At 40.7% G+C, this 25,234-nt stretch overlaps 1 protein-coding gene across 1 annotated transcript in view; it reads right to left on the bottom strand.

Annotated features, from left to right (window-relative positions):
• CUL4B (cullin 4B) overlaps positions 1-25,234 on the bottom strand; it is a 36,304-nt gene that overhangs the window by 4,654 nt on the left and 6,416 nt on the right. The window contains exons 4-20 of the mRNA XM_061598985.1: positions 20,018-20,121; positions 18,565-18,634; positions 17,628-17,701; positions 16,314-16,476; positions 16,128-16,217; positions 15,841-15,923; positions 14,863-14,930; positions 12,654-12,772; positions 11,597-11,789; positions 10,003-10,107; positions 9,346-9,456; positions 7,902-7,987; positions 7,394-7,501; positions 6,690-6,803; positions 5,595-5,700; positions 5,349-5,521; positions 3,924-4,076 (exon numbers count right to left, since the gene is read on the bottom strand). Coding sequence (XP_061454969.1) covers positions 3,924-4,076; positions 5,349-5,521; positions 5,595-5,700; positions 6,690-6,803; positions 7,394-7,501; positions 7,902-7,987; positions 9,346-9,456; positions 10,003-10,107; positions 11,597-11,789; positions 12,654-12,772; positions 14,863-14,930; positions 15,841-15,923; positions 16,128-16,217; positions 16,314-16,476; positions 17,628-17,701; positions 18,565-18,634; positions 20,018-20,121 — 1,920 coding nt within the window. The remainder of the gene's footprint in view (positions 1-3,923; positions 4,077-5,348; positions 5,522-5,594; positions 5,701-6,689; positions 6,804-7,393; positions 7,502-7,901; positions 7,988-9,345; positions 9,457-10,002; positions 10,108-11,596; positions 11,790-12,653; positions 12,773-14,862; positions 14,931-15,840; positions 15,924-16,127; positions 16,218-16,313; positions 16,477-17,627; positions 17,702-18,564; positions 18,635-20,017; positions 20,122-25,234) is intronic.

The raw sequence follows: 25,234 nt of genomic DNA, 5'->3' as shown, positions 1-25,234 counted from the left end.
TGATAGCTCTCCTGCTATCATGGAGAACGATGGTCTCAGGGAAGGAGAGCATCCAGCTAAGAGGGAAACGATCCCTTAGAAGGGACCCATTCCTTGGGGGATGAGCAGCTATCCGCTCGTGCTGAGGATATATCTCCAGGGGGTGGAGGGATCCTTGTAGTGGGTGATTCGATCATTAGGAACATAGACAGTGGGGTGTGTGATGGGCGTGTAGACCGCAAGGTGTTTTGCCTGCCTGGTGAGAAGGTTGCAGATATCGCCCGTCGTTTAGATAGTTTGGTAGACAGTGCTGGGAAGGAGTCAGTGGTCGTGGTGCACGTTGGCACCAACGACATGGGGAAATGCAGCCGTGAGGTCCTGGAAGCAAAATTTAGGTTGCTAGGTAGGATGCTGAAAGCCAGGAACTCCAAGGTGGCTTTCTCTGAAATGCTACCAGTTCCACGCGCAGGACCGGCCAGACAGGCCCAGCTTCGCAGTCTCAATGCATGGATGAGACGATGGTGTCGGGTGGAAGGGTTTGGATTTGTTAGGCACTGGGGAACATTTTGGGACAAGCTGGGCCTGTACAAAAGGGATGGGCTCCACTTGAACCAGAATGGAACCAGACTGCTGGCACTTAAAATTAAAAAGGTAGCAGAGCAGCTTTTAAACTGACTGAGGGGGGAAACCCGACAGGAGCTGAGGAAGGTCCGGTTCGGAATAAACCTCCCCCCTGGGATAAAAACCAAAGAAATGATGAAATTTTAAAAGGGGTAGGCCTAGAAGTAGGCATTGTGAGAGCAGGGGCACAGGATATAAATTCAGAAGAGCAAAATTACCACAGGCCAAACCACAAGTGCCAAAGACACTTGAACAGAGACGCTGCTTACAAGTGCCTGTACGCTAATGCTAGGAGCCTCTGAACCAAGATGGGAGAACTGGAGTGCTTGGTCTTAGAGGACAGCATTGATATAGTGAGCATAACGGAGACCTGGTGGAATGGAGAAAACCAGTGGGATACGGTTATCCCTGGATATAAACTATATCGGAAGGACAGGGAAGGACGTATTGGTGGCGGAGTCGCTCTATACGTGAAAGAAGGCATTGAATCCAGCAAGCTCGAAACCCCAAAAGAGGCAGACTCCTCCACAGAATCGTTGTGGGTGGTGATACCGTGCCCCAGGAGGGACTTAATACTGGGAACGATCTATCGTCCCCCTGATCAAAATGCTCAGGGAGACCTTGAGATGAGATATGAAATTGAGGAAGCATCCAAACTAGGAAATGTGGTAGTAATGGGTGACTTCAACTACCCGGACATAGACTGGCTGCATATGTGTTCCAGTCATGACAAAGAAGCAAAGTTTCTAGATATTCTAAATGACTATTCCCTAGACCAGTTGGTCATGGAACCGACCACAGGGATGGCAACCCTGGACTTAATCCTCAGTGGGGACCGGGACCTGGTGCAAGATGTAAGTGTTGTTGAACCGATTGGGAGCAGTGACCACAGTGCTATTAAATTAAACATAAATGTAAATGGCCAATTGCCAAGAAAATCCAACACGGTCACATTTGACTTCAAAAGAGGAAACTTCACAAAAATGAGGGGATTGGTAAAAAGAAAGCTGAAAAACAAAGTCCAGAGGGTCACATCACTCGAAAATGCTTGGAAGTTGTTTAAAAACACTATATTAGAAGCTCAACTGGAGTGCATACCACAGATCAGAAAAGGTACCGCCAGGGCCAAGAAGATGCCAGCATGGTTAACGAGCAAAGTCAAGGAAGCTCTTAGAGGCAAAAAGTCTTCCTTCAGAAAATGGAAGTCTTGTCCAAATGAAGAAAATAAAAAAGAACACAAACTCTAGCAAAAGAAATGCAAGAAGACAATAAGGGATGCTAAAAAAGAATTTGAGGAGAAGAACATAAAAACCAACAACAAAAAAATCTATAAATACATTCAAAGCAGGAGACCATCTAGGGAGGCGATTGGACCCTTGGATGATACGGGAGTCAAAGGTGTACTAAAGAACGATAAGGAGATTGCAGAGAAGCTAAATGAATTCTTTGCATCTGTCTTCACAGTGGAAGATATAGGGCAGATCCCTGAACCTGAACTAACATTTGCAGGAAGGGATTCTGAGGAACGGAGACAAATAGTGGTAACGAGAGAGGAGGTTCTAGGCTTAATGGACAATATCAAAACTGACAAATCACCGGGCCCGGATGGCATCCACCCGAGAGTTCTCAAAGAACTCAAATGTGAAATTGCTGATCTGCTAACTAAAATATGTAACTTGTCCCTCGGGTCCTCCTCCGTGCCTGAGGACTGGAAAATGGCAAATGTAACGCCAATATTCAAAAAGGGATCCAGAGGGGATCCCGGAAATTACAGGCCAGTTAGCTTAACTTCTGTCCCTGGAAAACTGGTAGAAAGTATTATTAAAGCTAGATTAACTAAGCACATAGAAGAACAAGCCTTGCTGAAGCAGAGCCAGCATGGCTTCTGCAAGGGAAAGTCCTGTCTCAGTAACCTATTAGAATTCTTTGAGAGTGTCAACAAGCATATAGATAGAGGTGATCCAGTGGACATAGTGTACTTAGACTTTCAAAAAGCGTTTGACAAGGTACCTCACCAAAGGCTTCTGAGGGAGCTTAGCAGTCATGGAATAAGAGGAGAGGTCCTCTTGTGGATAAGAAATTGGTTAAGAAGCAGAAAGCAGAGAGTAGGAATCAACGGACAGTTCTCCCAATGGAGGGCTGTAGAAAGTGGAGTCCCTCAAGGATCGGTATTGGGACCTGTACTTTTCAACTTGTTCATTAATGACCTAGAATTAGGAGTGAGCAGTGAAGTGGCCAAGTTTGCTGACGACACTAAATTGTTCAGGGTTGTTAAAACAAAAAGGGATTGCGAAGAGCTCCAAAAAGACCTCTCCAAACTGAGTGAATGGGTGGAAAAATGGCAAATGCAATTCAATATAAACAAGTGTAAAATTATGCATATTGGAGCAAAAAATCTTAATTTCACATATACGCTCATGGGGTCTGAACTGACGGTGACCGACCAGGAGAGAGACCTCGGGGTTGTAGTGGACAGCACGATGAAAATGTCGACCCAGTGTGCGGCAGCTGTGAAAAAGGCAAATTCCATGCTAGCAATAATTAGGAAAGGTATTGAAAATAAAACAGCCGATATCATCATGCCGTTGTATAAATCTATGGTGCGGCTGCATTTGGAATACTGTGTACAGTTCTGGTCGCCTCATCTCAAAAAGGATATTATAGAGTTGGAAAAGGTTCAGAAGAGGGCAACCAGAATGATCAAGGGGATGGAGCGACTCCCTTACGAGGAAAGGTTGCAGCATTTGGGGCTTTTTAGTTTAGAGAAAAGGCGGGTCAGAGGAGACATGATAGAAGCGTATAAAATTATGCATGGCATTGGGAAAGTGGATAGAGAAAAGTTCTTCTCCCTCTCTCATAATACTAGAACTCGTGGACATTCAAAGAAGCTGAAAGTTGGAAGATTCAGGACAGACAAAAGGAAGTACTTCTTTACTCAGCGCATAGTTAAACTATGGAATTTGCTCCCACAAGATGTGGTAATGGCCACCAGCTTGGATGGCTTTAAAAGAAGATTAGACAAATTCATGGAGGACAGGGCTATCAATGGCTACTAGCCATGATGGCTGTGCTCTGCCACCCTAGTCAGAGGCAGCATGCTTCTGAAAACCAGTTGCCGGAAGCCTCAGGAGGGGAGAGTGTTCTTGCACTCGGGTCCTACTTGCGGGCTTCCCCCAGGCACCTGGTTGGCCACTGTGAGAACAGGATGCTGGACTAGATGGGCCACTGGCCTGATCCAGCAGGCTCTTCTTATGTTCTTAAAGCAGAGTATTTGTAAGAGGAATTTACTGCCAATAGGTAAAGAAAGGACACCCATACTCAACCTTTACTGGGAATTTCAGCTGGTTGTATACTTCAGACACAAGCAGATTGTGGCTCAGAGTCTTGCGCATTTTCATAATTCTCACAATTGCGGCATCAATTTGATACTGGCGATCCTGAAAGACCCTCTCCGTAGTGCTTGCTTGCTCTTCTACCTGCAGGTTTGGGAAAGAAAGGATATCAGAAATGGAAAAAGCCTACCTTTCTCTTCTCTAAAGTTAATCAGTAGATAATTTGGGTTGAGGCAGATTAAATGGTATCAGGGTTCACTGGGTACTAAACCTGGTAAGGAAGCCCATACCTCCTAAAACCAGGTATGAGACTCTGTGCTTGCCCTCACTGTGTTGTGTGTGGGAAAGCACTCTGTGCAGAGTTGGAGGCAGTTATGCTGCTTAGGCTCAAAGCCCTGTATCCTGAGACACCTGTTTTCAGAGAAGCCGTTTGTTCATCAAAGTCACTTGGAGAGAACTGTCTTTGGGTGCCCACACCTACTGAGGTCAGTCAGACAGGGAAAGCCCCTTTCCTTTGCAAAAGGAAAACATCGTAAAGAGTTTTTGGGGTTTCCCCCACCTTTTCATTCTGTAGCAGACATGTTAGTCTTCCACCCAAATTTAAACCAAAGCTGTCCCTGGCCACATCCGCACTAGACATTTATTCCACTTTATAAACAGTGTGCTGAGAGTTGTTAGGAGATGCCCTATTCTCCTCACAGAGCAACAATCACCAGAAGAGGGGCTGACTGTTAAACCACTCTGGCCACTGGAACTCTGTCAAAGGAACAGGAATCTCCTAGCAACTCTCAGCACCCTTCACAAACTACACTTCCCAGGATTCTTTGGGGGAAGCCATGACTGTTTCAAGTGGAATAAATGTCTGGCATGGGTGTGGGCCCCTGATGAGCCAAGCCAAACAGTTGTTAAGTCTGGCTTTTAGAACATTGACAATTGATTCTTACTGAATTTGCCTGCGCTATCATGGACTCCAATGTTAAATTTCTTAAATAAACTAAAAATCAGCCATGCATTTTTGTTAACTTTTAACTTTGCAGAAGATGGCCAGAGTATGGGGTAAGGTCAGTAATAGGATTACAGGTACTCTGTGAATATGGCTGATTTTTAATTAATTTCAACAAATTAGCACAGGGGTCTGGATTTCCCCCCCCTCATTTTACACTTTGAATTCCTGATTCTCTCTGAGTGTTTTGTGCATTTCCATGAAAATTCAGAAACGCTTGCTTAATAACCCTCTGAGTTCAGGACTATACGTTTTGAAAGATTTTGTTCTGAAATGAGCTTATGGGAAGCAGCGGAATGGCATGGGGGTATTTTCAATATAGCACGACGGAATGTGAAAAATCCATGCTGGCTATAGTAAACAGCCACTCTCGTGGCTGTATAATAATCTGAGGTGGGGAAAAAACCAGATACCGTTTCTTTCATCTGGATCTGATTGATTTTTATCCTGAATAGCTTATGTCTGAAGTCATCATTGCAAGTAAATTTGTCTCCATCTTCCACATCTTTGCCTTTGGGACTTTTTGTTAGCACTCTGGCCTTGCCACAGGCTAATGACTGGAGTGTTCGTCGTAGCTCTCCATCCTCTACAATAGAAAGAGACAGTTTAGTATTTCAGTTGCTAGAACTTGGAAGCCACAAGGAAAATTCAATACTGACCTATTCCAGTAGCTTGTTTTATCTCCTCTAAACTGAATTCTTCACCTTCGTTAAACATAAGCAGCACTAAAGTCTGGAACAAAGAGACTTGCAGCTCTTTTTTGCCCTGTCAACAAAAGCAATGATAAAAACATTTCCACATTTTTCTTTGAAGATATAATTTATTTTGTTTAATGACAGTTCTATGTCCATGCACAGGGAAACCACACAGCTTACAGAAATAACACCCATGAAAAAGAAAATTTTATACACACACACACGAATGAGCTGTGTTGTCCATATAATGCAGTACTTATGCCCTATGAAGACATAATGCTTAATCATAATTTGCTTCCTTAATTACAGCTAAGTGTTATACTTAAAACACTTACACCACCATTTAGGACAGGCCATGAATCTGGTTCTGAAAGTACAGTGGGTCCACATTAACCATGGTTAAGCATTACATCTGGACTGAGCAAACCTCGTCAGGACAGTATCCTTGATTCTCCCTACAGCCCCTCTGGGGGTAGAACTCAGATCAGCAAGGTAAACCTTAGTACATCTTGGATATTAAACCAGGATTAAGGTAACCTTGGTTAAATAAATACAACTCCACACCAAGGGTTAGAGCTATGCTTTATGCTTTCATTTGCATATTATACTTCTGGACCCACATAATCTTCAGAGTCTCAGGGATCCTACGAAAACATCCCTGTTCAATCATATGGCAAAGCAGCTTTTACAAATCCATGCTAACCAAGCAAAAAGAAATCCTTTTTTGCAAATCTATTTACATAAGTCGATACAAATGGCCCTATTTTACATCTGAAATTGGATGATTTTGGTAGATCACAGAAAGCCTTGTTCTTGTGGTTATTTACAAAAGGATGCATGTATCATCCAAATGATAGCACAGGATGTTGCTGAAAGAACTGATGAAGAAACAAAAGTAAATGAAATAAAGCAAGAACAGTTCAAGAAAGCTGAACAGAACCGTGAGACTATTTTCAAATGGGAATGACCACTTAAAAAGTCCAATTACATTCCAAGTCCAAAAAATGGCTTCAACAATTAAGTAAGTGTTAAACAGGAATATGGGAAAGCAAACATTACCTCTTTAAATTCTGCTTTGAGTACACAGTGCCCCAATGTTGATTGCCACTGAAGTTTTCTGCCGCTGTGTTTTCCTAGGTAAAATGTCTTGAATATCTCCTGCAGTTTGACCATCTAAGAAGAAATATGAACTTTACTTTGAAGATGAAATATAACCGATTAGTACTTTCTTATCGACATTTCTTCCTTTTTCTAGAGTTTAACTGCTTGTTAAATATTGTATTTGTACCATGAAACCTAATTATCCTACTCATTTTAATACCAGTATTTTACAACACAGATTTAAGATACTTAAGATTTATTTTGTCATCTTGAATTAAGGACGACTAGTTTTAAATGAGTGAATCTTCATTATGCCACAGCTTCCAGAGTATGACTATTTAAGTCACCCCCTAGCCCAAATTGTTATTTTTAAAATACTTTTTAAAGATAAAAAGTAGAAGAAGCTTCAATTCTTCTCTGAAAGTTTTGCATCTTTGTTTTTGTGACCACACAGGGAAAGGCTCACAAATTACTTACTTAAGTCATTCCCTCCCACCGCCACTCCTATCTAACCAAAAGACTGATGCTATCTCAGAGGTTTCATGGCAACTTACCCAAGTTTTCCAATTATTAGGTAAATGTTTCAATTTTAATCAGCAGTTTAACATAAGTTTAAAGTTAACAAAGTTCTATCATTTCAGAAGTGTTGTCAGCCATCTTACCTCTGATGGTAGGTGGACCTCCATAGGCACATAGGTTGGCCAATAGCCCATAGTCAAGATATTCACGGTGAGTTCAATGTTACCAGGTACATTCTGATTTTGCATATACTACAGCAGAATCAAACAGAGAGAATGACCATACAGAACTACAAACAAGTTAAAGGCATTATGAACTATCCCCCACCCCACACTAAATCCATATTTGAATCCTGTCCTTCCTCTACAAAGCTTAGGGTGGCACAAATTAAATTCACCCCCTTTTTATACTCACAACAATCCTGAGATTAGCTGGGAGATGGAAACCGGACTTAGGTCACTTTGTGAGTTTCTTGAATGTGGGGAAATTCAAACCCAGCCAAATTTCCTTATCCACTGCTACACCATACTAGCTCCACCAAAAAACAAAACCCCCATAAAAGAGTCTTACAAATTTGGAATACAAAATGTGTTGATGGAGTTAACATGAGGGGCAGCTAACCCTGCTGTGTAGAAAAGAGAATACCCGTACCTGCTTAAACTGTATCATGATGTCTTTTGAAAGCTCCATGTCTTTAAACATTCCTTCGAGTTTGCTGGTGAAAGCAGCTCCACATTCTATATAAGGATAGTTGTATTGAAATTGCAGTTAGGTTTATTTTGTTATCAACAGAAGATTTAAAAGTGTATCATTAAGAAATGGTAGAGATTTTCTCTTCCAGAACAAAGTGAAGATTAAGCCTGCACTGCAATCCTTCTCAAAGGATTATCAGCCAATATTGCAAACTGGCTCTAGTGGCATGCCCTCGCTGTCTTGCCCTGGTAAGCAGCAGTGATGCTAGAGACTGGTTCTGTGGCAGTGCGCCCCACCAAGCCAGCTGCTCCTGATTCTGACTGAAGTATTCTGATTGAACTTCTGATTGAAGTTAAAAAGTACACTGAGCCAAACTGCTCAAATTGGGACGTATTTGGTTAAATTCCAGAAAAGTAGCTATATTCAAGCATTGCAATCACGAATGATAAAAAATGGCCTGCAGTGCATTAAAAAAGTCACTCATTAATTTTGTTAGGTCTAGAAGCCGTAGCTTACTTTAGATGAAGTAAATGCAGATACAAATAAGCTACTTCATCCATCAATTAAGCAGGTTGTAGCTTATGAAAGCTATTATCTTTTTCTGTCAATGTAGCCTAAGAAATCCAGACGGGCCAAGCACAGGACCACGGGATCCTGAAAGACTCAGGCTGAGGAAGTAAACCTCTGAACAGTGGAAAGACTACCAGCCTAAGCGTGGGATTCTAAGCATACTTGCTCAGAAAAAAGTCTTAACAGAAAATTAGTGGAACTTGTTTGCAATAATGGGCTTAGAATCATAGTATTAAATTTGATACTGGTATTTGCTAGTCTCTGATCTTATGATACACACAAACTTCCCAGCAAAAAGATTCCCATTCAGAGGAAAGCAGGGTCTGCTCCCTGCTTGAAACAGGGATGTGCTCATGAAGCTGCACCCAACACAGCATGGTACGAAGAAGCCATTGTGCACATGGGAGCTCCATGTGAACCTCAGAGCCCCTGCATGTATAAGGAACCTCTGCATTGACTATTTTACCAAACACAAAGTCCTCGCACAGTAAAGCCATCATTCATAAGCAAACCTTTGGCTAAAGGTTCAGATGTAATTTCATGATTTGCTTCCCTCTGCAGTGAACTACGACAACGAATTTTATTATATGGTCATAGACCCGGTAAACTGCAAATAACTACTTATTAATGTAAATAGCAGTCCTTTTACAGGGGACATTTTGAATGTCTTTCAGGGCATTTTTTCTACATAGGGATAATCTCTGTGCAGGAAAATGTGGGCACATCGCAATGGGTAAAGAATATTCAAGTGATTTATCCTACAAAAAATACGCTGAGGAGCTGCTATGACTAAACACAAACATATAGAGGATAAAAAACCAAAACACCTTACCATGTTTGAGTTTGGAAAGCATAGATTTTTCAGCATCTACTGATGCACTTTTGCCTACTAATAGCCGCTTTGCTAGATCTTTTTTGTAAAAGGCCTCAAAAACATCCTTTCCTGCAGAAGACAAGTTTATATAAAGGCTCTGTTTGAAGTATGCATTGCAACTGTCTCTCTCAATGTTATGGATCAGCAAACTGTGGCTTCTGGATTCCACTTTTACATCTTAAGGGGAACCATTGGATACTTTCCTTCTGAAAACAAACTCAGGTGCAGTGGGTTTCCAGTAGTTTATTTTGAGAGGGCAGGGTCAGGTGGAATGAAGGACTTGATCAAATAATTTCCCCCTCAAAGTGGCTCTATAATCAAAATAGTTGCTGTCCAGGGGTATTCACCATGCATTTAACCCCCTCCCTTTAACAAGTCAAAGAATTTAGATTCACAAAAAAACTGATCATGTGTATAGAGTGTGGTTTGTTATGTGATGTTGGGTATTCAACAAGGACTTAACTGCGATTCTTCCGGATCTAAACCAAAACTAAAGCTATTGTAACTAAGAAACTGGGAGAACAGCAATTAAACTTTGGATTCGCTAAGCCTTATTGAACCTATTTTTGCTGATACGTGCAGATACCTAATGCAAAAAGATAGTCCAGCTCTTACCATAGATGAACCTAAATATAATCATAATTTTATCCAACATCTTTTCAAGCTCTTCATCAGTAGCCTCTTTGTTGCCTGCACGAAGCTTGGAATCCACATACTTAGCTGGAGAAAAAAACCAAAACCAAAAGGAGAGTGATAGGGTTTGAATATGTACTCCTAAACTAAGTCTTAGACTTACTCTAGACTAGGTTAGTGCTCTGCAAGCTCTATTGGCCCATTGAGAGTTTTAAGAGACAAGAAGTGCCTGTAGGCGACAGACTTGTCTTCTGCAAACTCTCACATCACTGTGGAAAGCAAACTGGAACTTAATACTCAGAGCATTCAAATGCATAGAGGCACTATTTTCTCCAGTCTACCATCTTGCTCACTAAGTATAGCCAGCTCTTAAATATCGGGTCTGACTGAGGTTGGCCCCAATTCCATCTCAAATTCAGCCAAAGGGCTGCAAAGCTCCATCAGAGGAACTAGACTGAATAGAAGCAAACTGGAAACACTACCTTGGACATGGGATCAGTTGTTCTAAGAAAAGTAACTAACCACATACTCTGTGATAACATCTTTTGTAGAGGCATTGTGAAATACATTTTATTTCAACCTCATTGTCTTTCAAAACTACATCTTGGCTTTTAACCTCCTTCCGCAATTCGTCCATCTATCCCACTGTTGTCTACTTCTGACTAGCAGCCTATAACAGTACCAGCAGCTATCCAGAGTCTTATACAATGGACTTTCACAGCACTTGCTGCTTTATCTTTTTTTTAAAAAAACTGGAGATGCCAGGGATTGAACCCGAGACCGTTTGCACGCAAAGCATGTATTCTACCATTGAGGTACTGGCCGCTCTTGACATCCCTTTTCGAAACTACTGGCCTAATAATGAGCTGGGACAATGGACTGGATGAGGACCAATAACCGGAAACTCGATTGAGACAAGGCAGAGATGCTATTTGTGGGTGGTTCCCTTGCCTAGATAAATGGTGTTCAACCAGTTCTGGGTGGGTTGCCCTCCCCCTGACGGATCAGGTTTGTATCTTAAAGCTTTTCCTGTGTCCATTATTGTCATTTGAGACACAAGTGGCCCCTGTGGCATGGATTGCCTTCTGCCAGTTTTGGCTGGTGGACAACTATGTCCCTATCTGGACAGGATTATCTGGTTTCAGTAGTCCATAATTTGGTAACTTCTGGTTAAATTTCTGCAGTGTGTTATACACAGTACTGCCTTTAAACTGCAAACTGGTGCAGAATTAAGTGGCCAGATTGTTAATGGGGACCAGAGGGTCCAAACATATTACATCAGTTCTGGGCTGGCTGCACGGGCTAGCAACATGTTTCTAAGCCCAAGTCAAAGTCCATGCCAGCTATGATTATATGAATGTTTCTGGGGTGGCAAAGTTGCTCTGGCTCTTAAGAATTGTATATGACAAATTGCTGATTGCTGGTTTGATTTCATATATTTTATCTTATTCTATTTTACACTTTTTGTAAAATATTGTTTATTTATTTATTATTTGATTTATATCCCGCCCTTCCTCCCAGCAGGACTCCTATTCGTAGGAGTTTAAAATTGAAATCATAATCATAATACATGTACCTATGAGCTCAGCAGGTTTATTTGGTCTTTTGTTGATAAAGGTTTCAAAGGCTTCTTTCATGGCATTGACAAACTTCTCATTCTTCAAAAAGCAAATGTCAATTATATGATCAACTTTATCCTTAAAGTCTAATAGTTCTTGGACCATGGTTTTGTCTTTTTCTGGATTGATTACAATGGTGCTTCCAAATGCCTGCAAAGAAAAATGTTTTTTATAAACATAATCCTGCTGGCTGCCACAGATAGCTTAATCAAGCAAGACCAAGTTAGTAAGCTGACAAACACTGTATGTTTTAGACATAAAGCAGCATGAATCATCTACTTCAATGGCTATTTCACTTATATCCTGCCCTTCATCCAAGGAACTCAGGGTGATGTACATGTCTCTCTCCCCCCCCCACCATCTGCGCCTCTCCCTTTTTATTATCACCACAGCTCAATGACAGTGTGTATGACTAGTGCAAATTCAGCCATTGAGCTTCATGGCTGAGTGGAGATTTGAATTTGTTCATTAGTTAATGCATTTATGCACCACCTTTCTGTTAAAGCACCCAAGGTGGTTATCCCCCCACCTTCAATTCCCTGTCAAACACCACCACCACTGTGGCTCTTTGCACCAAAAGCTATGATTCCGGTACAAAGGCAAAAACAGACCATCAGTAACCTAGAGTATTAAGATTCAGAAACATTTTAAAACCGGAGATAAAACCAATGGAGTGCTATAAACACGGGGAACAGTATTATTTTGGGGTAGAAAATATGAAAGCATTTCCTTAACCTACAACCTAAGCAATCAAAATGTTATATCAAGGAAGACAACTCAATTGATCCAATAGAGATAGCAGCTCACCACTGTAGTTTCAATATGATGGTGCAAACTTTGCACAGGCTGTATTTTAGAAGACTATGATAACTCCTGAACCCTATGATTTGCATATATGGGCATATTTTGCTTTGGCTTATAAACCAACAACCTTACAGGCATCTTTCCCCACTTCAATACATTTAAGACTTATTTCTCCAAGCTTATGCCTGGAAATTAGCCACACATTGGTACCTTTATATATTCAATCCACTGCTGCAAGAGAGCTTGCACTCCATTTTTCACCCTACTGAACAACTGATATAATAGAGACAAGTCCTGAATTCTGTTTTCATCCAAGAGGTGATTTAAACCTGCAAGATAAAAGGTGCATTATCAGTTACTCCAAATGAATGTGCTTCAAACTTCAGCTTAAACCCTAAAACAAACTATTCCTTCCTATTACCATTTTGGCTATAATAAGTTTATCAGAGCAAAGCAAGAACAAAACTGGCAAGCATATATTGGTTCTGCAACTATTGCTGTTTTTATTTTTTTGACAGAGGCTGAGGAAGCCATTACAGAATATTAAAGGAACTACATGCATAAAAGGGGAAAAAATTGGATGGGAGGGCAACAGACGAATTGGGGGAGCACATTGGCCCAATTTGAATGTAATGCTCAAGCACAGTTTAGGGTTTTTGGAATGAACCTGCTCGAGCCTTGAGAGCTCCCCTGCTTTCCTTTTCTCCTTTGGACATGGCTGCAAGGAGACTGGCAGCATCTGCTCCCTGTTTAAAATTTACTGTTATTTTTGAATTGAGCCAAACTGCCAGTGGTTTAAACTATGGTTTACTGAAACAAGCTAAGATCAAACCATAGTTTAAACCAGGCTGGGCAAGGTTTTGTTTGTAGAGGGTCACATTCCTTGAGGGGTAATCTGTTGAGGCTGCATGCTGGCAGTGGGTGGAACCAAAGTCAGTGGTAGGTGAGGTCACTGATTTTTCCTCCTAGCTCAGCAGCTTGTTTGAGGAGGGAAGGCGGACAGCTTGCTCTTCCCAGAAGTCTGAAGTGACACCTTGCAGCAGGCTTTTGAAAGTAGGTGGAGGGCTGCAGGTTGCCCACCCCAGTTTAAATTAAGTACAGTTTAGCCTTGTTCAGGCAACAATAAACTGTAGTTAGCTTAAATCGGGAAGTAGATGCTTGCAATCTCCTCAAAACCACACCAGAAGAGGAAAGGAGAGGGGGACAGTGTTGGAGCCTAAGGCCTGAGTAGACTGATGCTCATAATACCAAATTCCCACAACAATGAACAAGGCCACCACATCTGCAAACTACTAAAAGTTCTACTTGCCTCTGGACCAAGTTATATGTAAATTCCTAAAATGTTATGGAAAAAAAAGTTATGGAATGAATACAAACTCTAATGCATACCAACAGCACTTCTTCGGCTCCTGGATAGCACCTGTAACCCTAAGAGTCACAGTGTGTTTTTTTTTAAATAAAAGTTCAGATTTCTAACGGAAGCTTCAGTTTTAGAGACTCTTTCCCATCAATCTGAAGTGCAGCTGTCCTTATACCTATTCCTGGGGCTCCTGCCCCATGATTTCTACTGAACATTAAAAACTTGTGTCATTAAAATGGGATAAATTGATAAAGGAGGGAGGGAGAATACTCCCTGAGCTCATTGGAGGAAGGATGGGACAAAAGCAGAATACATAAATAAAAACTTCCATTCTGCAGTTAGAGGGAGTAACTTCAACGCTTTCATACCCTTTGATATTATATGAAAAGTGATTTTAAAAACACCCCCTTTTTCGCCCAGCAGCTTTGGTACAATGTTGGCAGAGTTCCTGCTCAACAGTCTCATTGGTAGTGCTTCTGTCGGTAATCTCACGCACCCAACTCCCATCAAAATGTGGTTAGAGGGTTTCTGGCAATCCTGTATTAACAGCCCTTTAGAAAAGGCAGCTTTTACTCAGACTCCTCGTCTTTATGGAGTGCAAAGTGATTTATTACCCAGTTTGAAAGGCAGGAAAGCAAGACATCACCTACTTGCAGAATATAGCAGTTTATCTGCTCCACCCCCCTCCCACCCAAAAGTTGACAACCAAACTGCCTTGAAACAGTACATCTGCCTCTTGCTATCCAGGATCGACAAGTGTTATCAGATAACCTCCACCCATATTTACCCCCCCCTTTTTTTGTTGTTCTTAAGTGTAATTATGTTTTCATTCTGAAATACATCTGAATGAAAGTGCTCCTGTGGGTCCTTACCTCTGATGAGGAGAACAAGACTTGCAGGTCCCCTCCCTGAATACCGTTCAGGGCTATTTCATGAACTGGTTAGACAAAGGGGACTAAAGAAGCAGCACCTGAATGGGTCATTTCCGTTCAGCACAGGGAACTGAAAGCCCCGAAGAAGCAGTAAACAGAAAGATTTCTATAAAGAAAGATAGGTTACCTTTCTGTAGAATGGCTGTTAAATGTTCACCTAGCAGCTGTTTTTCTACAGTAGCAATTAGAGGTTTCCTATAGGAAAAAGTGTTTAGAATTACATTCCTTTTGATTACCCTTTAACAATTTTCAATCCAACTGGAACACCAGGAATAGCTAGGCTTCAGACAGAAACATCCCCAGCTACTTGTATATATTTTAAAAAACTGTTCTTTTGGTCTGCCTTCTTTAAAAAGGCAGAATAATAATCTAGTTCAGGGGTGGCCAATGTGATGCTCTCCAGATGCTGTGGTCTACAACTCCCATCATCCTTGACCACTGGCCAAGCTGGCTAGGGCTGGTAGGAGTTAGGAGTTCAGCAACATCCAGTGAGTGCCACTTTGGCTCCCTCCAATCTATAGCAAGCAGCTACTGAACAGGCAGAACAGCTTTCTTCAGGCTCAGAAAATGACAGTTTAGCTCCTCCTTATGGTAAGGGAAATCAACCGCTTATAGGCACACCTTCAAGAAAGAAGCTATAGAAATGGCCCCTTAATTAGAACCACTAATGTACATGATGCTTTGAAGACAAAACAGAATAGGCAACCCCCTGTCAGAAGAATGCATAATTTTGCTACCCTGGGCTCCTTTGAGAGCAAGGGCAGGTTAGAAACTTAATAAAATAATGAATAAAGTTCCCACGTGGGAGACAGCAAGAGCAAAGCCTGATAACATTAAAGGATGATAGCCATAGGCTGTTTTTTGAACATTTGGCATCATCTGATTTATTTTCAGACCATGTGCAAGTTTTGCAAGGTTTGAAGCGATAGAATGGACAGTTGTCTTTTCTTTTGAAACTATATTATATATGTAAAGACAACTGGGGCAACTGCAGCCTTGTTTTACATTTTTTTTTCTGTCTAGGAAATGATCCTGTATTCTAGAAAAAAGCAGCCGTGGATCTAAGAGGTTTAACACACCAGGCTGAGGGAGACCACACACTTACTGAGTGCTTTGATCCAAGTAAGTGATAATTCTGTCAGCTTCTTCCTCCAAGCGTTTGTTGACATGATGCAGGTATTCTGGAACCTGTCAGATTGGATACATTATGGAGAAAAGCCAAATAAGACACATAAGATGGATCCTTTCTTGAAAAAAAGTCAGATATTATATTCGGTTATATTGTTGCCGAATACTTCTTTGTAAGCCGCAGTCAGCATGGCTAATTACAGCATGGGAGCTACCATTCTCCCCTCTCAGCCAGAGTGGTGCCCATGAGCAATAATAAAATACCTCTCTTTCTTGCATAAGTCTCTGTCCTTCTGCTGCATATAGACGATTCGTTTCTTCTAAGAATCTATGCTCAAAAGAATCCTGATAAATCTGGGGAAAGCAGAAATAGGTCATTTCCTTTGGATGCTCTCGTTGCTTACTCTGACATTTTATATACATTAAACATGATGGGTAGCCCTCACTCACCTGCAAATCTGAAAGCATGCTTAGAAGGCTGCGAAGCAGGCTCCTATCAATAGCCTCGCCATTTCTCTCTCGCTCAATCAAGAGAAGAATGCCATCAATGGTTTTGTTCTGGACTTTCTGATCACTAATTATATGAGTCCTAAACAATTCTAGCCCCATATCCCTGAAAACAAAGAAATCATCATAAGGAAATAGTCCATCAGCCACAGAGATAGTGCATTGCTCTTACACTGGATACATTTATTTTGTCCAAGTGATTAACTATAGACAAAATAATCTTCAAACCTGATCTGGTATTATTTTCTGAATACTGTACAAGAGAGTGAGTCCCCAGCTCTTTGGTGAACCCATACGTCAATCTAGTAAGCCCGATTCTCATATTGGGTTCTAAAATTAGTGTCTGATCAGGCCTCAAGTCATCATCAATTATACAAACTTCAAGAGATCTACACAGATGCCCATAGCAAGCTCTTACATGGAAACTGGAGGGTGCTGTTTTACTTTCACATTTTTCTGAGAACCTACAAATTTGTGTAAATGCAGTTAAGGGGCAACTATATTTATTCAAATGAATTATATGCACCAACTCATTGAACTGAAATTTGGGTAAATTCCTAAATATCGGGAGCTCTTCGAAAGCTAAATTGAGAATGGGCTTAGAAACATTTAAAAAACAGGCAGCTGGCTCAGAGAAAAAACAACAGTAGTGATTCCAGGACTAAACACTACTATTAGTAACCTAAAGTTTATTACAAGCAATGTTGGAACAAAACAAGTGCTTCCCAAGCGGTATGATAAACTGAGGTCCTGCCCAATGGGTAAAACTGCACTGGTTTGTTTCTTCCCTGTGCTAGCAGGGAGATATGAAGTAGGCCAAAATGGCTCATGCCCATTAAAGCAACAGTGTATGGCTTACTGTGGGGTATGCATATGGCTTCTGAAAACAGAGACCATTTTGCCAAGCTGGCTCTTGATGACTTGGTCATTCCCAACATGTAGCGCTGCTGCCACTTGTTCCCAATCAACACATACACTGCCTTCCTTCACTGCCATGGAGACCCTTGCTACTTTCCAAACCTGAGCTCCTTGGTTTAGCTTAATGTTAGCCTTACACTGCCATGTACCCACCCCTTATGAAAACTGGGGGGCAGGGGAAAATAGCAAAGAAAACACATTCACCAGCCATGTTACAGTGCTTCTCTGTTCACTCTCAACTTTCCATCGCTCAAGGATGGAAGGGAAGAACAACCAAGAATCTACATTTTAACAGAGCATTTGGTAGTCTAAAATCAACACTCCTCTTGTCATCCTCACCAAATTGATGGCAGCATTGAATTCTGAAGAACATAGGTTCGATCCAGGAACAAAAAGATACTTCTAATCATTATCTGTAAGGCGGGGAAAAAAAAAACACAAGCCAAAAACATTGACAGATTATAAATGCTATGTATGTATCTACCTCAAGATCATTGTTATGCCCCAACCCCAAGCATGCTTACTGGAGAGGAAAGACCACTTGCTTCCAAATAAGCTTGCTTATCGATTGCAACTTTAGAAATATGAACATACTTTAGAAATATGAACATACTACTACTTTTCTCTCGCTTCATATTCTTTAATCTTAACTGCTCCATCAATGTACACATTTCCACAACCAGGGCAGGTTGAGAGGCACTCAATAGCTGCCTCCCTTCCCATTACCTGGCAAAATTTCATTCCTTCCAGAGCCTGAAGAGTGCATCCATTTTAATCCATTTCTCCATATAATACCTTAATGAAATACTTTTTCAGGCTAAGCCTATGGCACTGCCGTTTTTGCTGAGATCCATCCCAAGGAGGGTTATCTTTGAAGGACTGAAATACGCTCCATAACTTTTAGAGGAGGTGTGTTCTTTGATGGTATAGCAGACTTTGTATTCCAAGTGACTCAAATGGTCTCGTGGAGTTGCACACTGAATACCAAGTTGTCAGAACACAAAAGTAATACACACACGGTTCTAAATACAAATTGCTAGCAGTTTTCTGATATTGGTATCAAACAAAAAGTTATATATGCATAAATATCTGTGAGCAGAGTGTGTTTTGCAAGTTACCTTGCCACTCTGCAGCCATCTGTGACCCCTGGAAAGCTGCTCCAGATGGTCCGTGGTCCTCCCAAGAGCCAGTTTCAGGCAGCTGCAGATGTGGAGTGGGGAACTATATTTGGAGCCAAGCTCACATACATATCATTGGAAAGGAAAATAAGCCTTACCATTTGTCTGCAGTGGTCTTGCCAACATTTGTCTATTTTCTTGAGAAAAAGAACACTGTCCAATGAATCCATGAGGAAGGAGTTAAGAAGATTCAACACAATACTGGATTAATTACCAATGCCCGATGATACTGGTCTTCTGCAACATTGCTGGAACATTAGTTTTGAAAGAAACAAACTGCCAACCCCTGTTTTAACGTGTTTTAGTTTATGATGTTGCTAGTTATTTATTTATATCCCGCCCTTCCTCCCAGCAGGAGCCCAGGGACTTTAAAATACATTAAAAGAAAACTTTAAAAACATTCTTTAAAACATCTTAAAAAACATTGTTTTTTACAAATGGTTTAAAAACACATTAAAAAGCAATTCCAAAAAGCTATGCAAGAGATGTTCACCTAAAATCAGCTAAAAACACAATAGGCCAGAATAGTTACCCCATAATTCAAATCTAAAGGGGCACCATGTCGATTAATTACTTGCAATGGCACAATTTCACTGGAATAAATAGAAGTGCACCCATGAAAGAAGTTAGCTCATCTTCCAAGTTAGGTATCCTAATTTGATGTTCATACTAATAATTTATTCAAAACATTGCGATCTAGCCATATCATAAGCATACACACAGCCTCATGGATATGAGCATCATATCTCTACTATTGTTTCAAAAGCCCTTGCCCTAGACCCAAAACTGATCCTTCAAGTCTTAAAAACTTGGAGGATGTAAAGATCTGCCTTAAAGTGTGATAGGAGAGATGCTCAGAGGGAAGGATAGAATAACGCTGATGCGTGTATCTCTCTGGAATGCAGCCATTATAAAAATGAAGGCCACAATTCAAACAGAGGTTCTTTAGGAACTGCAAAGCTGAGGCTTCCTGAGGCTTTTAGATAAACATTATTTCTACATTGTAAACCCCTCCCCCCAAGTTTTTAAATGCAGACGTCCACATAGTAAAATTAACAGCCCACACCCCCCAAGTATGGAGTGACAGACATGTTTCTCTGAATTGGGATATATATTAGTTGGAAAGCTATTATAAGAACACACTGTATACAAGGCTGCAGAGTTGCTTGTTACCAAAAGTAGATCTCTCTCCTGCTGAAACATTTAAACAAACAAGCTGAACATCAATCTCTTCAATCTTTCTTTGCACAACTGTGTAATGCATAGTAGTGGATGTCACTGCCAGCAACCCAAATTATTAGATTAACCAATTCTCCCCATTCTGTTTTATTCTGACCAACAGAATACTTGCAACATCTTCCAAACAGGTGTACACCCAGCGAACCTAATGCTAGCCCTTTTCAAGGGCCCAGAAGTTCATCACAGAGTCATGGCATGAGCAGAGTAAGAATCCGCAAATAATTACTTTGAGAGGTTCTTAACCCATGAGATACTTATATTATAGTTTACAGGACTCAGTAATATTAATGATGTACTACTCAAAAAGGATATTCTCTAAACTGATGAATCTGTGCTTTGATATGGTCTTCACAAATCTGTCTTAACTGCTTGTACAAATTTGCAGAAATCTTATATGAGCAGAGATTTTCAACAGCCTAAAAAGAAAAGAAAAGGATGGTTGGATGAAAAAATCTTGACAAACATTTGCAGGACTCCAACTACAACAGGCAACTTTTTATTTACTTGCTAGCTCACTGAAGGACACAAGTCCAAATGATTTCTTTCAAGTGGGTTTGAAAAAAACAAGCCTACCTGTGGTGGGGGCATCACCAGACAATTACAAATCAAAGTCAGCAAACTAGGCTTTACGACATCACCACTAAACATTACATAGATCCAACATGAACTACACATAATAACCAAGAAGTGTAATAGATTCTGAGTGGCACAATTGTTTGTAGTTGATGGGATATATACTTGAGGTATTACTCTAGAGAAGCACAATCACAAATAACACAATTAAAAAAATTATCAGAATATAAATTGTTATTGGCAATTATCCTGAAGTTTCTGAGTATGTTGTGTGTGATCCAGATAACCCTATGCATAAATGGAAGGCACTGCCACTGGCATAAATGGAGGAGCAAGCTCAGTGGTGGCTGGTGCTCACTGGGACTGGTGGGGTGGAAGACTGGGAGCCCAACAGTAAGTGCAGCCAGAGTCAATGACAGGGAGAGCCAAGTAATTCTAGTTTTGTTCGCAGACCTCTCTGTTGAGTTCTACAGGGGCAACACTGAAACTAAGGAGGAGGAAGCTGATAGGCAGTGCAACCCCCTAGATTGGTTGTCTAAAATATAATTTATGATGAGATACCTTTCTCCAAGAAGTTAAAACAGACTCAGCTAGGACAGATAGTATTTCCATTAATACTACCATACCTTTGGAAATAATACAACCATACTGGTCACAAACTTTGGGTAGTAGGAGGTAAAAAAGAGAATGGAAACAGGGAGGCTGGAAAGATGCCAGATGCACAATCCTCCTTTCAGCAACACTTTTTTTAAACATGGCTCAGTTAGAAAATCCATCATGCACAGCAGCCTTCAACTAGCTGACCTACTCCCTGGGGCAGATCGCTAGTGGGAGATGGGAACACCAGGAAGGTCCTTGGGCTTCCCTCATTGAGAGGCGAGGCAGGTGCAAGAAGGCTGTCTTTTCCTTCCCTTTCTATACAGTTCAGGAACAGAGGAGAGAGCGAGTAGGAATACTTGCTACATCATGCACTGGAGAGTTGCAAATAAGATAACAGTGGGTAGGCATTGGTTGGAAGTACAGCAATGAGTACTGACTTCCCTAGAGCACAAAGGGCCCTGTCATTTCCTATCAAAACCAATACGGTTCCAAACCGGCTTTAGATGACAGGCACTCATGTTGCCCCTCAGAACACTGCCTGAATGCTATACAGATTGATCACTTTGAAAGTGTGTGTATTTGCTCTCTAGCACTGCACTGGTCTCAAATCATTTGCAGGCTTTGGATACTGTCTACTAAGCTCTCCATTTGCCCAAGCACTATTCAAGTAAAATGGGACCCCAAAGATCTTCCTCTAAATTTTGCTGTTGGTTCAGAGAAAAATACCAGGAGCTAAAATGCACTGTAGTTGCCTTCCTACTCCCCTGGGCACCATGCCTTAGAGCTGACTGTGAGCTCATTTAATATCCCTAAGGTAATGTCAAGAACAAGAAAATGGAAGAAAAGAAATCAATGGAATGCCAAACTAGTAAATGAGCAACATTTCTGAGAAAGATTTCTGCCACTTTAAGGACTGGTATCCAAAATAAGATCTGTTGGAAAAGATTCAGTAGCCTTAATTTTGCTTAGCAAGGATTTGCTTGAGATTACAGTTCTAGCAAAAAAAGCATTTATATGCTGTTCTGAAACCAAGGCTGCAATTCTAACAGCATTGACCTGAATGGGATTTATTTCTGAGTAAACATGCTTATGCTTCCATGTAACAAATGTGGTGTCACGGTTAGAGAGGTAGACTGGAACCTGGGAGACCAGGCTTCAAATCCCCACTCAGCCATGAAGCTCACTGGGTGACCTTGGGCTAGTCATTGCCTCTCAGCCTAATCTATCTCACAGGGTTGTTGTGAGGATAAAATGGACAGGGGAAAACCACGTACAACACTTTGAGCTCCTTGGAGGAAAGGTGGCATATAAATGTAATAAACAACAACAACAGAAAATATTCCCCAAGTATTAATGTTGGAACATGTTGCGATTTATTGTTTTACTGGGTGTTGATACTGTGAAGCGTGTATTTGTTGTATCTTATTTTTGGTGCTATATTTTTAAAAATCTACACACCCTGCTCTGGGATTGTTTGCAGCAATGAAGAGCAGTTAATAAATATTTCAAATAAATAAATAAAAGTATGAACTAAGAGTTGGTGTATGAGCTGCGAAGTCTATGGTTCAAATTTGATTTCAGCCACTACCTGCTATATGGAGATAGTTCTTCCCGACTGACCACATGGAGCACCTCTGAGCACTTGAATTGAACTGTCTAAATGCCACGAGGAGCCTTGTGGCACTTTAAAGTAGGTATGGGGAAAATGCGACTTCCTGATGTTTTTGGACTCCAGCCCCATCAAGTCCACCCAGCATGACTAACAGTCAGGGACAGGCAAGGAGGTCCAGTAATACCCGGAGGGTGACAGGTTCCCCACTCATGCTTTAAAGCTAACAAAAGTCTTTAAGCAAGGAGTGATAAGACTCTGGTTTTGTTGCAGCAGACTAACACAGCTACTCCTGTGAAAACTGTACAAAAATGCTAAGTACCATCTTTAACTGAAACAACTGTGTTTGCTCATATTAATCCTATTGCCCCCTCCCTAGTGTTAAAGGTCAGCAAGTGCAAGCACTTCAGGGCAGGATTTATTCTTTGTTTATGTTACTAGTTCAGTTCTTCTGTAAAAGCACAAGGTCCACTGATGGAGATGTCTAAATACATGCTTAAACTAAATTGAGACAAAGCTTGAAATAACCCTATACAACTAGCTTGGAGACGGAGTGCCCAACTTATTCATGAATCCTAAACTCAGTTTGGACTTACCTCAAAGCTCTACCAAGGGGGCTTGAAGAAACGGGAGACTCAAAATGTCTGCTATTGCCTCATAAGGATTTTTACCAGATTAGAAAGTAGCACGATAAGAAGCTTATTGCTGATCAAAACAAGGCATGTAGGAATCCTTGCAAGGTGTGTGGGAGAAAAAGACCTGTTGTGGTGCACAAACAGGAATATTTGGATTGGATCCATTTACCAGGCAGCTTCTCTTAAGCAGAGCTGTTTTAATTTAGTATTCACATCACCAGCAATTTGTATGACTATTTTTAACCCAATGTGTTAAAAATAGATCCAAACAAATAGCGACAATTGAAAATACTGCTCCTTTGCTTTCAAAATACTAGTGCTGGTACGGCGATCGCTTCCAACACATACTAGATAGGGGTCCCCTAAGGCCTTGACCTTAAGAGGCTGGTCGATTTCCTCAGAAAAATATACTAGCTTACCCCGAGACTGCTGGAAGGACTGATTGAAATTTTTTTTTTGCAGCTTATCCCAAATACATGCTAAATGACATCTGGGTAAGCAGAATGCCAACCAAATTATTTGATAATTAAACCACAATAATTGCTGTGTGCAAGCAAGCACAATGCACTAACCCATTAATAGCATAACTAAACACCCCACCTCAATGGGAGGTGAGGGAAGCATGAGGAAGAGCTACAAGACCTTTTGTGTGGTATGTCCCCCCTTCAATTTCTAGTGTTTTTTATCCCTGAAGGGACTCTGAGAAAGAAAGAGACAAAGATTAGGAAGATTCTTCCTTGAGCCACCAAAGCTTGGATCAACGCAATTTTCTGCCTATTTGAATTCAAAAGCTGAAAGTGTCTTACAGGGCATCCAGTTCAAGTATCTGCTCAATACAGAAAACCCAGAGCTGGAGCACCCAACAGGTGTAACTTAAGGCAACTAAATCTATTTCTGCCTTCTGGGGCAGCAGAGAAATCTACAAGGCGATTATAAAAAGAGCTCTTAGAAGGAAACAGCTGCCTTGATCAAGGCCACACCAACTCCAATTATGCAACTGTAAAATTTGGACTTTATTCCATGTGGAAGTTTTAAGTATCAGGACATATATGCGTCCATCTATTAGATTCTTATCACAAGGGGTAGGACTTGTCATTATTATGTCACTAGGTGGGCATTTGGGGTCTTTTGTATTATACATGATTTTAATTGTTTTGTTCGATTGTATTTTATCTTGTAAGCCACTTTGAGACCGTCTTAAGTAAAAAGTGACTAACAAATGTAATAATTATTATAAGAGTTGATTTTATATAAAAGAAATTGGGGACATTTTGATCTAAATGGTCATACAACAAAAAGCAACCTAACAAGATTCTTTTCACTTCCATTTTAAAAAGACAACACCAAACAGCTAAAAAAAGAGTTACTTTTGTTAACCTTTTATGTTTCCTATTCTAGGCACAATGCATTTCATTTCTCAATAGCGATAATTTAAGAAACAGTACAAAGAAGCCCCACAATTAATTAGATAACAAGCCCACTTAAAGAGAGATATCCAAAGAGTAGTTTCAAAGATTCAAAATTCCTCAGCTATATATGAACCAGAGGTGCTGTGGAATACACCACATTTAGAAGACCTTTGAAAGATAGTTCATTAGCACACTGGATGGGAACTGCATGCAGACCAAGAATCTGTCTTTTCACAAGAGTCAAAACTGAAAGGAAACATTATCTTTCTAAAATAATGGAAATGCAAAGTAATTATATAGAATCATACATAATCAGATAATAAAGTCTTAAACAAAGGCAAAGTGCGCCTGTGAAGTATTGTGGTTTTACAGAAAACTTTCATGAATCATGCATAACTCTACACTTAACAGGCAGGACTAAAGTGAAAAAGTCTACAGTAATATCTCAGTTAAGGAACTCTCCAGGAACTAAGCTTCATTTAACTAAGGTTTTTTTGAAGGTGAAACTGACTAGCTTTGCTTTGCTATGGATAAATGTTCAGGCCTGTGCCTGTGCTTTAAGGTGAAACTTACCAGCCTCTGTCTGCTATGGATAAACTTTTCCATATTTTTCCTACCTCTGGTGCCAAAGTTTCTGTTAAAGAAGTAATGTTCAGGAACACATCTGCTTTGTTAAGTGAGGTATTACTGCACATGCGCTCAA

Source organism: Rhineura floridana, chromosome 16 (genome assembly GCF_030035675.1).
Source record: "Rhineura floridana isolate rRhiFlo1 chromosome 16, rRhiFlo1.hap2, whole genome shotgun sequence".
Taxonomy (NCBI): Eukaryota; Metazoa; Chordata; class Lepidosauria; order Squamata; family Rhineuridae; genus Rhineura; species Rhineura floridana.
The sequence above is the reverse complement of the archived record's forward strand: the minus strand, read 5'-3'. Positions and strand labels throughout refer to the sequence as shown.